General features: G+C 61.1%; 2 protein-coding genes across 7 annotated transcripts in view; one reads left to right on the plus strand and one right to left on the minus strand.

The window, feature by feature from the left end:
- Positions 1-3,971, plus strand: part of CERK (ceramide kinase) — a 51,041-nt gene extending 47,070 nt beyond the window's left edge. Inside the window, exon 14 of the mRNA XM_060165537.1 lies at positions 1,661-3,971. Within this exon, the coding sequence (XP_060021520.1) occupies positions 1,661-1,733 (73 nt within the window). The 3' untranslated portion in view covers positions 1,734-3,971. The remainder of the gene's footprint in view (positions 1-1,660) is intronic.
- A 3,203-nt stretch (positions 3,972-7,174) lies between these two features.
- Positions 7,175-16,153, minus strand: part of GRAMD4 (GRAM domain containing 4) — a 77,112-nt gene continuing 68,133 nt past the window's right edge. For 3 of the 6 annotated variants that reach the window (XM_060164312.1, XM_060164314.1, XM_060164315.1), the window contains 9 exons: positions 15,292-15,363; positions 14,865-14,908; positions 14,680-14,789; positions 13,806-13,960; positions 12,073-12,217; positions 11,219-11,312; positions 10,407-10,491; positions 9,492-9,560; positions 7,175-8,998 (listed from right to left, as the gene is read on the minus strand). In XM_060164312.1, coding sequence (XP_060020295.1) covers positions 8,798-8,998; positions 9,492-9,560; positions 10,407-10,491; positions 11,219-11,312; positions 12,073-12,217; positions 13,806-13,960; positions 14,680-14,789; positions 14,865-14,908; positions 15,292-15,363 — 975 coding nt within the window. In that variant the 3' untranslated portion in view covers positions 7,175-8,797. Of the gene's footprint in view, positions 9,268-9,491; positions 9,561-10,406; positions 10,806-11,218; positions 11,313-12,072; positions 12,218-13,805; positions 13,961-14,679; positions 14,790-14,864; positions 14,909-15,291; positions 15,364-16,153 lie in introns of those variants that run through there. The other 3 variants (XM_060164313.1, XR_009543229.1, XR_009543228.1) reach the window with 3 other exon arrangements.

Here is a 16,153-nt window from a genome sequence, read left to right on the forward strand (position 1 = left end):
GGTGAAATCCCCAGGGAGACGCCGTGACCTCAGGTTTGCAAAGATGCTGAGGGGGTCGGTCTTTTCACAGGTTTTGAAGCCCCTCAGTTTTATTTTTCTGCGCCACATCCTGCACTGCCGGCACTGGCATTCCCTCTCTCGTCTCCTCACTAGTTAAACTAACTAACAAAGCGCCTCTGTGGGCACCTTCCAAGTCCTGGATCCACTGACCACCCGGAGATGCTCCGGCCCCGAGGAGCCCTGCCCGCGGCCGTGCTGTGGTCCAGGCACCAGCCCCGCCCCTCCGGCTCTGAACCTACTGGGCCTGCTGTGTTTGGACTTGGGAATCTGAAGTCTGATTGTATGTATTTATTACATCGCCAGATGAAATAGGAGTGCCAAGAACATGGTTTTTCGCCCCACTGAAAGACACAGTAAAGGAAACTGTTTTTCAGAAAAGGGCTATTGATTGAGGTGTGCATGTAACAGTTACAAGAGACTGAGGGAGAACTGTAAAGTTCTAGAAGGATTCTGTCCTGTGACCAATGGCTTTAGGAGCTTGGTCGACCTTAAGGAATCCAAACTGGGCTCTCGCTGGCGATAGCAGGGTGGGTGTTACACGAGCAAGGCGGTCAGGAGCGAGCGAGCCTGCAGGCCCCGCCCCCAGTGCCTGGAAGGATGGGTGGCGCGCGCGCCCTTCCGTGTTTCAGGATGCTGCGTAGTATCCCCGTTTATAATCCCCACTTTAAATGGCTTCTCGGCCAACCAGCTGCTGGTCCCAGCTGGGTCTCCTGCCTGTTAGAGTGCAAGCCAAAGCCGCGGGCAGGGGCAGGCTCTCTGGCCTCCCCCAGTCCCCGTCTGCGTGCTCCCTGCTCTTGCGACCAGGATGCAGCCAGCGTGGCAGTGACCGCCCTGCTCACATCTCAGGACAAGAGGCGGCCCCAAGGTCACAGGTGAACCCGCCCTGCCTGCCAGTCGTGCGTGCAGGCGTTCGGCTCCTGTAGATTCATTTCACAGGTTGAGGAAGCGGAATTATTTTTAATGCCGGCTTATGAATTGCTGAAAGTTAAAAAAGGCATTCTTTTGTGAAATATATCCTACACGTCTTGATGTTCCGCTGCCTTGAACAGCGAGTCACTTACTTATGGGGTCTTTGGGACTAACCATCTCTCAGGAGGCTGTGACGCCATTCATCAAGTGGGACGGCGGCACTGCCAGTGGGACCCGAGAGCCCACGCTGACCTGCGAGCCCCCGCTCACGTGCTGTGGCTCTCTGTGGAAGGCGGGCGCTCGGGCTGGCGTGGCGACACTTGTCTTCCGTGACTGCACATTTCCCGCGTCTCCTACTCGCTCGGGCTTGCCCTTCAGGGGACCCTCCCCGTGGCCCCGTCAGCTCAGTCCTCATAAGGAGACCGAGGCAGGGAGAGAGGCGGCTTCTGCTCGCGGGTGGGGCGCTTGTTTTTACTCCCACTTGGCCGTCAGCTGCTCTTTGCAGAGTAGGTCTCTCAGGAGTGTCAGGAAGTCGCTCTGCGCCTCGGCCTGTCGCTGCCAGGTGGGACCAGAGACTGCCACGGTGAGACCCACCGTCCTGGTGCGTGAGGCCCACCTCCGCCCTCGACCAGCTGGGGGGCCGAGAGTCAGGGGACGCGCAGGGTCTGAGTGTGGCCCTTTGTCTCTGCAGGGTCCACTGCCAGCTGGTCCGGCTCTTTGCACGAGGAATCGAGGAGAACTCGAAGCAGGAGTCGCACCGCTGAGCCGCCGCCTCGCGTCACCGGCCTTCTCGCTGTGCTTGGGAAGCGGGAGCGTGTTGAAGAAAATTACTGCAGACCCATTACGTTGATATGCATTCAAACTTAGAAGTTTATTTTTGATAGTTGAATCTTGATTTTAGAAAAAATACCTTTTGTCAACAATTCTGGGGCACATGTGGCATTTTCGGTTCTGTGTGGGCCTTTGGTTGCGTTTCACGTAACTTATCCTCAGCAAGGGGCGCCTGTTGACTTGGGAGCGCTTGGCTTCTTAGATTTCAACCATGCTGACGGCGCAGAGGTTAAAGCGGCCCACTGTGGCGCTCTCGCAATAACTGTAGGGACAACGCGACGTGAATGCTTTCCGTCGAGGTCACGCCACCAGGACACGAGTGTCTACAGGGTCACCGATCGGCTTGGCAAGACTTACCCTGTAGTAGCTTGTGATCAAGTTGTGGAAAGTAGTTGGTTCTCTTTGCCTTTGTAGTACCTGCATTTTAACTTGCGATTAAGGCGTTATTACTGGACCCTTCCTGTCCCGGGCGACTACAGTGCAATATCACAGTCCCGCCCGAAGCGACGCTTCCAGAGTAGCCCATTCTAGCGAGTGAGAAGAACACTCCAAGTAACGACGCTACTGTAGCTTGAAAAGTCACAGTGGTGTTTCTAGACAATCCAGCTGGGAGCGAGGACAAGTCAGGAGCTCTGGAAACGGGCGGCTTGCAAAGCCCTCACAGGGGTTTTTACTCTTTTAAATTTGGAATCCCCCAGCTTTCTATCCGCACGGCGGGGATGCCATAGCTGGGCTTTGGGGGGAGACGGAAAGCAGCCGAGCGCGGTGGGTGAGACGTTGAGACGTTCCTGCGCGAACTGTGTGAACTCCAGCCTGAGCGCCCCACTCCCAGGGGAGGGTCCCACGCCCCGGGGTCCCTTGGGCGCAGCCCCGAGTCTGTACCACGTGGTCCAGGTTTGTTCCTTTCTTATCTTCACAACTTATTTCTATATATTTATTGAAAGTTCTGGCCTTTAAACCGGAAGAGGATAAACGGTGTCCTCACTGTCAGTGTTTTCGTTTATTTCTGCTCCAGTGCTGGGGCCTCCCCGGGCCCAGGGCCGCCCCTCGCCTGGGCCTTGTTTTGTTGTGTTCGTGCTTTGGTGCGTGGAAGACGCATCTGAAACAGCTTTAGCTGAAACGTGGGAGGACGCAGCTTCACCCTGGATTTGTGAAGAGGGAGTTTGACTGTTACGAGAGGCAGTGTAAGCGGCCGCCGCCTCTCACGCAGGGTCCGGGCAGCCGCTTTAGCATCTAACAGACATCGTTTATTTTTGGAATTCCTTTGCAGTGATTTCTATTTGGAAGTACATGTGAAATGTCCTGTTTCACCATTCAGTCCCGCCCAGGGCAGCGGAGACCACGTTATTAAGTGATTGTGCAAGTTGAATCATTTGGTAACTGGCGGGTGAGTGAAAAGTCTGAGGATGAGAAAGAAGGAGATGCTGCCGTCTTGTTGACGTTTGCCCTCGGTGGGGAGGAAAGCAAAGGTGCACGAGCTCTGCGCGGGGGACCGTGGGCACCGTGGACTTGACTGCGCTGCTTCGCCGGGGTCCCCGAGAGGGTCTCCAGTCTTTATCGTCCCTGGGAAATGTTTCCAATCACTGGCCCGCCCTGAAACGCACTGCCAATTGTAGAAAAACCGTCCAGGTCAGAGGGTAGGCATTTTACGTTCAGGAAGAAACCCCACCACGCCACGTGGTTCCTGCGTGCCTTGGCGACATTCACTGACTGCTTGCCGACATTCAAAATCGCAGACCTTGGAGCTGCCCCTGGAGGTTGTGTGGCTGTCCGAGGACCGCCCCGCCCCACCCCGGGGGGGGGGCTGTGGATGACCCCGTCACGGGGCCGGAGTACCTTTTGGACCTTGCGGCGCGTGAGGACCCTGAGTGGAGCGACCCCAGCGCCTACACTGTAGGATTTTAAGAAAAAATCAGAACTGATGGCTGGACAGTGAAAACCTGGGGTCGCTGAGCAGCGTTAGTCTAGGTCGGTAACCTCCCGTGTGGCCTGTCGGTGCAGCAGTCAGGCCCCTGGGCGGGCGGCCGGCTCTGTCCTCGCTGCGGTCCCGTGTAACTGGGTAGAAAGTGGCTTCATTTCCTTTCTAGTCTTGCTGGCTTCAAGATTAGAAAATGGTGAAATTTGCTCTGATGTGTTTGAGAAGACAAATAAAGTTGTTACTTTGGGCAGGACCTAGCTTCTTTTTTCTCTTACGAGTTTCCTGTTGTTTTTCAAAGCAGAGTATTTTTTGTGAAAACACGTACAATTTAAAGAACAAGAGTAAGATGAACAATGCGGTACCTACCCCCCAAGCCAGCAAACTGAACTTCACCCCCAAGCTCCCTGCGTGCCCTTGTGGACTGAGCCTGCCCTGCCTCCACCGAAGAGGTAACTACTGTTTCAGAATTGGAGGGTATCACTTCCTTGCTTTACCCGTGAGAGGGGATCAGAATGTGGCACCCCGAAATGTGCCACTTTGGCATAAGGACTGTTCTGAGCGGAAGTTAAGATGCCAAAAAGAGCCCTCTGCCCTCCCCCATCTGCCTGAAAGGACATATCTTCCTCTTTGTGAGGGTGTGCCCCCTCTTCTCTCCTGGGCCCCCTTTGTCCCTGGAGACAAAGTTAGCACCGAGGTGGTGCTGCGCAACCAAACCTTAATAAAACGACGCTTCTCCTCCGTTAGCTTCTCCATATAAAATTCCCCAATACATTAGCTTTACCCTAGAAGCCCGAACTCCCTTCCCTTTGTTCTGTCAGTCACTTCTTGTCAAATTCATTGCCCTTTATTAAAATCCATATAAGGCCCTGGGTCTGACCATCTCTTTGGGTCTCCACTGCTCTTCTACAAAGGCCTGGAGGCACATAAAAAAAAATTAAATATTAGCATTAGATAAAAATTGTATGCTGTTTCTTCTAATTTGCCTTTGGTCAGTTTAATTCACAGACCCCAATAAGTAAACCTAAGAGGGTAGAAGAAAGGTGGTGCTTTTTTCTTCTTCCCCTACTTGTTTATACTCTCAGACAGCACAGCTTTCCAGGTTGTGCTCTTTATATAAAGGCATCATACTGTGTCATTTTCTGTAGCCTGTTTCATTCTGTGGGTATTAAGAAGACGTTTTCATCATGAAACTGAATTCTCCAGTCTATGAACACTGCATGTATTTCCCATTACGTCAAGTCCTCATTCGCATCTTTCAATACAGGTTAATGATCTTTCCATGTGTCTCTTGATTTTGTTTAGATTTGTTCTTAAAACCTCCTATTTTGAGGCTGTTACCCTTTAAGTAAGTTTTGTTTTTTGTGGAAATGCAGTGGCTTTTTATGTATCAGATTCTGTCCAGAAAAACGTGACTCTTATTTTTCTGCGGATTTGGGGGCTTTCTATAATCACAGATATTTGAGTATCATCCTTTCCAATCTTACTGGTGCTGTGATGCCAGCCTTTGACGGTGGAGGACACTGGGGTCCAGAGCAGGAAGGGGCTGGGCTTCCCGGTTCCAGCGTGTTTGGGGGGGTCAGATCTCCGCGAGCCGGGCAGCTTTCCCACACACGGGGGGATCTCCCGGACCCTCAGCTCCCAGGCAGAGGCTGCTCCCCGAGATTCCGGCGGCCTTCAGGGTCGCCTCACCCCTCTCTCCAGTCTCTGTTACAGCGAATGATGTTGGCTAAATACTGTGGGGGGAGCAGTATTACAATCCTGGGCGCATCGTGAGCACCCCTCTTTGGTCAGTGTGTGACCTTATTTATTTACCCATCACATAGTCATAAAATTCACTCACCACGTGCTGTGTTATTAACAGTAAGGACCTGCGAAGAGAACCCCGGTTCAAGAGCAGGGAAGTTCATTTCATCTCCCTCTGTGTTCCCTTCCACACCCGCTACCCTGGGGTGACCCCTCTCCTGACTTGCAGCGAGTGGTGGCTTCTGCTGGGAGCCCTGCTGGGGCTCTGTCGCCCCAGGAACAAAGGCCCAAGTTCTACAGGGGCACCACGGCCCCCTTTTTTTTTGTCCCATGGACCCCCCAGGTAAAAGGTAAAGCCAAGAGCAGCCTTCAGAGCCGTGCCCTGAAAGGCACACAGTGAAACATACGGCCTGCGGAGGAAACCACGGGACCGAAGAAGGTTGCTGCGCGTTTTGAAGTGAGCAGCCTCATGTGTGCTGCTTTACCAACACGTGAAGTAACGAAACCTCTGTAACATGCGCGAATCGGGGCCGTTACCTGGGGAGGCCCACCTGCGCGGGGGGTGGAGCCCCCCCCCCCACGCCCTGAGCTCCCGACCCGTCCTCGCCCCACGTTCCCCTCCAGGGAGCGGGGTTCGCTGTGGACCAGGGGGCAGCTGGACGCACGGGCGTCAGGCTGGCCCTGCGGGGCCGGGGCGCACGTGGGCTGTCGGAAGAGGACCCACCGCAAAGAGGGGCAGAGGCCGAGACGGAGCTTCAAGCGTAGGTAGGGGACCAGGAGATCGATTTTAGCTGCAAAATCACAGCCTGGGTGTGTCGTCAGGAGAGTCACTGGTGAGGGGACAGCACTCCCGGGGGTGTCTGTGTGATGTCTGCCAGGTTCCCCAGGGACCACTGTCCCGTCACTGCTGTGTCCAGCGCCTAGGACAGCGCCGGAAGTGGACGGACGGACAGGTGGATGGATGGATGGATGAAGGGATAGGTAGACGGATGTGGTATCCAAGGCCGCCCCCCTCACCGCGGAGCTGGCCCACTGGACCTGGTTTCCATCCAGCTCTGGCCACTCCCTGAGGGACCTGGGCAGGCCTCTGCCTCCCGGGGGGCTCAGGGTGCAGGGGGCCCTTGGGTGTCCCCAGCACAGGTCAGCGTGCGACCTTGGGGGTCTCAGAAGCCAGGCAGGTTCCTGCATCCCTCTGGGTCCAGTGCTAGCACTGGACCAGCTGAGCCACATGCGCTACTAAGGACCCCTCTGCCCAGGGCCCCCTCAGCCTCAGACCTCGGGGAGGGCTGCAAGCAGCAGCTGGCCCCAGGGATGCCCAGGGCCCCCGAGGGGAGGCGCCTCTGGGCGGGGCCAGGACCTGTACCCCAAACTGCAAGTGCTGCTTCGGCCCCATCCCCGAGCTCCCCCGCCCCCGTGGCACATGCCAGCCCCTGGACGCTCCTCCCCCACTGGCCACCACCCATCCTTGGCTTCCTTCTTCTGGAAGCTGGGCCCCTGCCTCCCTCCTCCCAACGTCCACAGCTTCCCCCGCCCCCAGCCCACTCCCTGGGTGCCCACCTCACTCCTCGGCCTTGGTGCTGAAATCCCCACTGCCCTCTAGTGCTAGTGGCCACAGGGGCCCTGGGCCTCCACAAGGGGCCCGTGGTGCCAGCTTGTCCCACTCCAGGTGCCCACGGTGCGCGGGGACCCGGCCAGGAGAACAGCCCCCCGGCCTTAGCACAAAGCATTACAGGTTTATTTAAATAAAAACTTATAATTTATACAAGACTTTTTCGTTAAAAAAATGTTACGGGGTATTTTTTCATCACTTCTTCATACAGTACAATCCTTTTGTTGAACAAAAGTTACACTGGTAATGAGTATTTACAGATCCAAAATAGACTGAGCTCCAGACATAAAAAATTTAACATTCATTCTAGTTCAGTGATTAGTCGCAGAAGTTAAACACCTGCCCAGACTTACACAACTCAATGAAACTCCAGGCTCTCCCCGACAGGGAGCCCGCACAGGCCCGTGCTCTTCCCGGCAGGGGCCCTGGGCTTCCAGAGAGGGGCCTGCCGTGGGCCACTGTGTAGCTGGGGACGCCACCCCGCACGTGGTCAGTTTTCATCTCCCTTGCTCCTCAGAAGGGACTCAAACCAAACCACGCCACTCTGAAGGAGGCAAGTCCATTCCACGCAGGGACACACCCACAGTGCATGGGGACAGAGTCCCACGTGTCGAGCCCACAGCAGTCCCGGGGAGTGGGGCTTGAGCAGCACCCACAGGTGTCGCCCCGCAGTCACCCTGGGCCAGTTCAGGGCCCACCCTGCCTTGCCCCGGGCACAGAGGGGGTCCCCCACTGGGTGTGAACCCACAGCCCCCCCCAGAACCCGGTCCGCCTGCACCAACTGTGGAGCAAAGCCCAGGTCTCGGGCAGGCTCTGCCTTCGTCTCTGAAAGGTCACAAGACACCGACGCCAGGGAGACCAGGAGCTGGGCGGCCACCGCAGGGCCCCGGGACCTCACGACTGGGCCGGGGCGTGTGCTTGTCTGGCTGGTGGGCGTGGCTCCCGAGCGCACTCCGCGGGGTCCCCCCGCCAAGGGGTGACAGGAGTGACGCCACTGAATCGCCCGCCCAACCAGCAAATGGGGAGCAAAGGTAAAAATTACGTCTGAAAAACGATACAAAAATAAGAAAAACAGCTTGCTCTCTGTAAAAAATATAATCTTCTGTTTCTTCAAAAAACAACGATCTCCGTGACACCCAGAGGACTCAGGACAAGCTGAGGGGCCGGAGGTGCCCGTGTCGGGAGTGTACCGAGCAGGGGTGGCCCCGCCGTCTCCTGCGCGTGTCCGTCCCCAAGGCCTTTGGCCAGTCAGTCCCAATGGGACACCGGGCCTGCGAGACGCGCGCTCTGACCTCCCCGAGAGTGAGGGCTCTCCCCCCTCCCCGCCGAGTGTGTGCAGACACTAGGGCCGCGGACCCCGACCTCTGGGCTCTGCTCGCGGTCACTCCCCGAAGCCGGCTGACCTCCCCAGCGTCCCCGCACAGCCCCCGTGGGCAGGCCCTCTGCCAGCCTGGGCCCCCTCGGGCCTGAGGCGCTCTGTCCACTCCCACCTCGGCACAGCAGCCTGGAGGCGGGGGCGGCCCCGGGGCTCGGAGCACCCCCGAAGCGGCCGTCCTCCTGGGCCTTTGCACCGCACGGCACTCTGCCTCCTCCTGAGGAGCTGATCTCGGGCCCCTGGCCAGCTGGTCAGCACCGCGCTCCCAGGACGTGCACGGGGGTCTCCCTAAAGGACGGGCCCGTTCGTGGCGCTGGCCAGGGGCCCCCACGTCGCCTGTCGCCGGCGTCCCTCACCCCGGGGAGGGCCCCGTGTGCTCCTCGTATGGCTTTGGTGTGGCAGAGCTGCTGGCCTCCGAGAGCCGGGGTGCGGCCGCGCCGGTCTCCGCCCGGTGGGGACAGAGAAGGCGCAGCTGTGCTTGGCGGTGTGTCCTGCGTGTCATCCTTCCCGGTGGCCTCGCGTCCACAAGACGCGCCCTCGAGAGTCCCGACCCCTAAGCGAAGGGGTCCGTAAAACGCAGGGTCAACACAACAGAAACCACAGATCGGGGGCGGGGGGGGGGGGTTATTGCGAAAGATCACGAGGATGTCCAATGTTTCTCCACTACCGAATTGTTAAAAAAAGAAAAACTCCCAGCGACGTCACGGCGAGCCCACACTAGCTGTCACCGCCCGATGCCGCCGCCGCCGTGATCTTCATGTACTGGCTGAAGATGGTCTCGAACGCCTCGTCTCTGTGCACCATGGCGCCGAACACCAGCGGCTGGCGGGGAGGGGAAGCACCGGCGGTGTGTCCACGCGCGGCCAGGTCCACACGGAGCCGCCGCCGCCCCCGCCCAGCACCTGCGCTGGGCCGCAGCCTCCTGCCCAGGCAGGGAGGGGGCTTCCCAGGCCCCTCTGCCCGGCCGAAAGCCTGGCCGACCTGCACTCAGAGCCACGCCCGGCCCCCCGCCGCCGCCGCCTCCCCGGCCCCCGCCCAGCACTTACTTTCTGTGTTGATGGCGTGGACACGGCAATCCCCATGCCCGACCCCGGGAGGACGGAGAGGACCTTGTACTGAAAGCCAACGGCGTGCCTGTCACCACGGGCCCCCCTGGAGACGGGGCCACCCTCCCCACACCCCAGGGTGCAATCCACGGAGCCCCAGACGGGCCTGGGCCTCCCCAGCCAGCAGAGGACGAGGACTGACGGTGTGAGCGGAACACTAGACCTGCTGACACACCCGCCCAGCCTCACCGGGGCCCCCCAAGGAGCACCACGTGGGGGAAGCAGGTCCCCCAGCCCAATCTTGCTCCTCCGACCACACACATCTCTGGGAGGGAGGGACCCACCACAGCCACAGGGGTGCTCCTGACACACCCTCAGAGGGAAGGAGACGCTGCCCAGCGGACCCCTGGGGGCCCACCCAGGAGGCCCAGAGGGGGCATGGGTGGACCTGGCCGCCCCCCCCCGCCAGGTGTGTGTGTCAGGCTCTGCGCACACCTGTACCTGCTCCACGTGACACGACGGAAAGTGCTGGGGAGTGCCGGAGACGGGACAGCCTGCCCCGGGGGAACGTCTCAGGGCCAAGGGGCAGACGGCTGCCGGGGGCCCAGCTCACTGCCCACCCCACCCCCACACACACCATCCGTGCGAGGACGCCAGACGCCGGTCCACCCGGCAGAAGAGAGCGCACAGCCCGCAGCACGTGGATACCCCCCCGACGGGCCGTGGGGCTCCGCGCAGACACCGCCTAAAAGCGGGGCCCTGCCGCGGGGAGAAACGACGCCTGCCCGACAGTCCAGACGGCACCCCTCGTTTTGTTCTAATCGCACCCCGCTCCCAACTCGGCCGCCGGCTTCGCGACCCCGCCGCTCCTCCGCTCCTGAGACTGGGGTGAGGGCGAGCAGGGGCCGCACCCACCTTCTGGATGTCCGTGATGTCCACCAGCTTGATGACTTTGTTCCTCTTGGAGAAGCCGGACTTGGAGCTTTCGAAGCACAGGTAACTACCGGCGGCGGCAGGGGGCAGGGGTGGACAGAGCACAGCCCAGCAGGTGAGCCAGAGGGGCCCGTGCCCGGCGGCTGCAGCCACAGCCAGACACAGGGCCCCTCACCTGCCGCGACGCGCCGGCCTCTTACAACCCATTTCATTCTTACCGAGTCTCACCGCTTCTCAGGTTCAAACCCCACTGCTCTACACTGCACCCGACTCACGTTCCCATGACGTGAGCACCCCGGGGCGCCCAACAAGAGACCTGTGTGTCGGTCTCCTCGGCCAGTTCCTCCAGCGAGGGGGTAGAGACGAACAGGTGGTCCTTAGCTGAGAGTGGGGGCAAGGTGCCGAGGGACCCCAGGGCTAAGAACAGACCCCACCCTGCACCTGCTCCGCCCCCTCCCACCCCTGGGAGTAGCTGGGCTGCTACACCTGAGAAGGAGGGTAACAAGAACGCTGCTGCCGCCCTGGGGCCAGGGCCCTGGCTGGGGGAACCGCACAGTTCCCGCCACACGACATTGAGCACCCAGACCAGGGCATCCTGGGGCCTGGGGAAATGACGGCCTGCGGCCCCGGCTGCGTCCGGCTCAGAGGCAGCACCTCCCCACCTGGGGGGCCGGGAGCCAGCAGGAGTTGGGGGTCTCGGCAGGGCTAGGGGCCCCCACGGCTGGGCCGCCCTGGACCGCGGGGCCCGCGAGGCGCCCCCTCTAATCCTGGCCCCCGCCGACAGGCTCACTCACTTCTCCGTCACGTACAGGACCCCGTTCCTGATGTAGTCGGTCGGCATCTTGCGGTCTCTGTTTATCAAGCAGCACCGCCAGCCGCTCTCACACACTGACGGGGACAAAAGCAGCCCGTGACCTTTCCTACTGGAAATACCCGCCCTCTGGCTTGACGTCGGAACCCTCAAGCACTGGCTTTTCAAGGATGTGCTGACGTTCACCCTCCACCACCAGATGAAACCCACAGTAGGAGGAAAGTGGCCTCTGAGAGCCTCTGGAAAGCAGATGTTTCCCCTCCCACGTCAATGGGCAGGGATTTTGTTGTTTTTTATTTTTAAAGGAAAAGCACAATTTAAATAAATCAAACTACGGCCACGACTCTCAAGGTTCACGGTCTGGGTCAGCAGAAAAGGAGCTCAGGAGAAGGTCAAAACTTAAATTCTCCAAAGTTCTCTTTCTGCAGTTGGTATCACACACGACACAGGCCAAACCGTTTAAGGGCCCCCGACCCGCCGCACGGAGAGCCGGGCAGCGCAGGAGTTTCGGGGGAGGCCGAGCAGGGCCCTGGGCTCCCGAGTCACCTGTCACCACCCAGCTTTCTAGGAGGCCACAGCAAGGGACGAGCTGGCCAAGGCGGGACCGGGAAGCCCCTGCACGCATGGCGCTCTGCGGCTCCGCTTCGGGGCCGGCCGGCCTGCCTTTCCGCTGTCAAGCCACCCACTGCAGACGCGCTCGGCCCCTCCGACCCACCCGCCCAGGACGCCCGGGAAGGCGGAGGCGGGCGGCCGGCCCTCCCTCGGCCCCCGTCGGGCCCCCCAGCACTGGGGCGGGCGACCCCGCCTGGCCTGGCCACGGGCTCAGTACACACGTACCCGCCAGCGGACGCTCGTTTTCTGTCAAGTTAAAGATTTCATGGAAATTGCTCTTCTTGGCGCCGTGGACGCGGCTGGCGTCCTCGTCCTTGCTCAGGCCGGCAGGCGCGCTGGACACGTAGCTCCGCGAGGAGGCCATCTGCGGCTGCCGAGGGCACACGACGTCCCCGTCAGCCCCGCCAGCCGGGGTCGGGGGGGTGGGGGGGTGGGGTGGGCGGGCCGGAAAGGGGCGGGGCCGCGCGGGGCCGCACGCAGGCAGCTTCGCTTCGCCCCGCCCAGGCCCCGCCCGCGCACACGTGGACAGACGAGCCGAGAGGCAGGCACACCCAGACGTGGGGTCGCGTCCTCCTCGACCACCAGCCCCCGCCTGGGCAGAGGCAGCCCGGCTGCGGCGGGCAGACCCTCTCCCCGCGACGCCACGCCCCAGGCACTGTGCCGAGCCCGACCCAGCACGTGCGGTCAGTGCGGAACCGTCAGGCGCTCACGCCCGCGCTGCGGACACCGGGACCGGCCGCAGGACAGGCCACCGAGAGCAAGGTTGGCAAGTCAAATGGAGTCACACCATAGCAACGCGCAGCATCAGGGCACGGCGTGGGGGTGCGGGTACCACACGGACGCCGTACCTTGTCGTGTCCCGACAGCTGGCCGGACGGGACCACACACACGTGCGGCCACGGAAGGAAAGGTGGGTCCTCGTGACACGAGGCGGTAAACACCAGCTGAGCAAGCAGCACGCGCAGACACACGGCCGCGGGACGCCCTGGTGGGGTCGCCCTCCACCCCGGAAAGCCCACCCCCAGCCTCTCGGGTCTGTGACACTCAGGGAGCCAGGCTGCCTGCTCTTGGGCCTCAGCCCTTGGGTCCACCTGCGTCTGCGTGACCAGAGCCCACCCACCGGCTCCCCAGGTGCAGGCTGCTACTGCCTGCCCGGCTGCACACCTGGCTTGCGAGTCTGGGGCCCCAACAAGCTCTGTTGTCCTAGAACCCAGGAAGCCTGACCCACACTTGACCCAGAGCTTCCCTTCCATGGACAAAAGCATCAGTTCCCAGACACCCTTTCTTCAGAGGACACTCATACACGAGACTCTGAAATCCAACGTCACCACCTCCAGGAAGCCTTCCTACACCTCCGTGGGAGTCCTACTGAGCCCAGAACCTCCCCACTAGTCTGAGACCCCAGAAAGAGCACCAAGGCCAGATTGCCTTCCTCATCCTGGCTCTGGACAGGGTGCCTAATGCCCACATGGCCTTCCACCTAGTCCCAGCCTGTGAGCACAAAATGTGCCCATCTCGGCCTTGCTGTGCCCTTGCCGGGAACAGCAGGGACCCGGCACCCACCCAGAGAGCAGTCACTCCCAGGGCTCCCTGCTCCCAAGGCTCCCAGGGTCTCAGCAGTCACGGCCAACGCCCTGTACCCTCCTGCCCTTGGCCTGGGGGCCGGCCTCGCCTGGCGGGGCCCAACCAGTCTAGGTGGGTAGGGGCCCCCCGACCAGCCTCCAAGCGCTGCACAGCCTCCCCCAGCAGCTGTCCCCTGCCCAGGGCTGGCCGGCCCCAGGGTGCCCGCCCTGGACCTTCGGGACAGCAGAGCCGGTCACAGCGAATCCACCCCCACAGTTGTCTTAAATTGTCCGTTTCAAGGGCCCCGAAAATCAGAGACACCAGCCTCCCCGCAAGCTGGAAGTGAGGGACAGCAGAGTGTGGCCGGCGCATCTCCTGGCCGCTGCGGGGCCTACCCTGCGTGACACGGCAGTGCTGGAGCGCTCCTTGAGCTGGGGGTCCGTAGGGAGGCTCTTCCAGATGATGTAGGGAGTGTCATACTTGGCTCTCAGCCTCGGGCAGCGTTTGAAGATAAAATCAATGACAAAAAGCTTGATTCCGGCGTAGAGTCCTGGGGGCAGAATAAGGTCCCATTTCTCCAGGATCCTGCGGCCCTGCCCGTGTGGCCGCAGTGGTCCCCGCCCCGCAGGGAGCTCTGTGGATGGCCTCCCAGGACCCACGTGTGGGCCGATGGTCCTGGGGTGGTTACACAGGGCAGGGAAGTGACCCCAGCTGAAAGGGAAGCCACTTCTGTGTGTGTGCTGTTACCTCCAACCCAGAGGTGGCTCAGGCCAAACACTAACCTGTCCCTAAAACCGACCAACCGAACAAAACCACGAGCCACCATCCTCCAAAGGGGATGTGAGCAGGACTACGAGGGACCCGTCCCCAGCCTGCCCGCGCCTGACTAGGTGAGCCGGCAGTGACGGCCAGGGGCTCCTGCCTCCTGGTCAGGGCACCTGCGTTGGCCCAGGTCCCCAGAGAAACGAGACAGACAGCCCGGAGCACGCTGCACTTGCGTTGGCGTTTGTCATTCCCCCCACGGCCTCACTTGTCTGCCCTGGTTTTCCTGGCGGGGGGGGGAGGGGGCGAGAGACCGAGGACCCACCTGCACGTTGGGGGCCGAAGGGCAGGTGGGCACAGTGCCCAGACCATGAGGCCCCCGAACTGTGTGACTGCCACAGCCAACAGGCCGGGTGCCCCCTGCCCGCCCCCAACCCACGCACCGTGGACAGAGCTCACGGTGCTGAACAGACGGCGCGGCGCGCTGACCGTCGGCAGGCTCCTTACCCACGGCCAACCCCACCAGGCGGTAGGGGAAGAAGCAGGAGGCAAGGAAGGCGGCCCACAGCGCGATGTACAGCTTCTGGGTGATCTCAGGCTGCACCCACATGAACAGGCTGGAGAGGAAAGGGGAGGTTCAGCCAGGTGGCGGGCGCAGTCTAGACGCGGCCGGCCAGGGGCTGACGACTTACTTCTTGATCTTTTCCAAGATGTCAGCCATCTTGCCAAAGAGGTTCTGTGTGAGGAAGCAGCTGCGGTCACGACACACCCCCGGGGCCACAGGGCAATGCTGGAGACACCCAGCACCCGGGCGACCACAGCCGGCACCACGGAGCCCGTGGTCCTGCCCAGCCGCTCCCAGGCCGAGGACCGGGTGACGGTCCGGTCCGAATCACGGCTTAAGGCACCGCTCGAGATGAGGGACCCAGGCCCGCACCCTCCCAGGAGCTCGCCTGGCACTGGTCAGGAGGGCCTCCGCCAACTGGGGCGCCGGCGTCAGACCAAGCCAAGAGGGCCCTCCCCACCAACCGGGTTGTCTCGGGTGTCAGCTCCCAGGTGAGCCAGGTCTGGAGGGATGGGTAGCTGGGGTCCCCCCAACCTGGAGCCCGGCAGCGGTACCTGCGCTTTCTGGGCGACGTCCAGCACAAGCTGGAACTTCTCAGACACGGTCAGGTCTTCCTTTGGAGGCTCCTTCAGTCAAAGGGGAAAGAGAATTTCCACTGTAATTTATCAGTTCAGAGAAATTACTGACAAAAACAGCAAGGAGGCCTCCCAGCCCAGGCAGGGACCAGGTCTCTGCTGCCCCGACACAGAGGGACGGACATCCCTGGGGGGCCCAGCCCGAGGGGGCAGCACGGGCAGCTGTGCTAGATGACACCCGTCTGGTGCCTGAGAGGGTGGTAGGCAGCCCCCCAGGTGGGCAGGGCTGCTTGAACAGATCACCTTCAGAGGCGCATCTGAGACCACAGAGCCCGCACCCACCCGCACTTCACAGGCGGGGGAACTGAGGTCCCAGCAGGGGGCCGACTTCGTCCTGCTTGTCTGAGTTCATTCAGCAAGAACCTCCCTAAGACCTCCAGGTACCAGGGCCAAAGGGCACGGGCCTGCCTCCCCAGAGACACCCTCCCTGACCCCTGTCTAAAGGGGCCCCTGCAGACACCACCACATCCTGCACCCCTACTGTGTGCTCCACGCACATGGTCAGTGCTCAAACACCTGATGAAGCCCATGCATGCACCATGGCCTCCCTCCTGCCTGTGCCCGGTGGTTCAGCTTCACGGGCCAGAGTCCCCCGTAGAGTGCTGGGCAAACTTTCTGTAAAGGGCCAGGTGACAGCACGTGTGCCTCTGCGGCCCCAAAGCAGCCAGAGCGTAAACAAACAGGCGTGACGGACACCAATGAAAACTGGTCCAGCCCGTCCACCGTTCACCTCCCTCCACGGGAGGCTGCGAGCGGCTACAGGGGCCCCCTCGCTACCTCC

Source organism: Lagenorhynchus albirostris, chromosome 11, assembly GCF_949774975.1.
Source record: "Lagenorhynchus albirostris chromosome 11, mLagAlb1.1, whole genome shotgun sequence".
Taxonomy (NCBI): Eukaryota; Metazoa; Chordata; class Mammalia; order Artiodactyla; family Delphinidae; genus Lagenorhynchus; species Lagenorhynchus albirostris.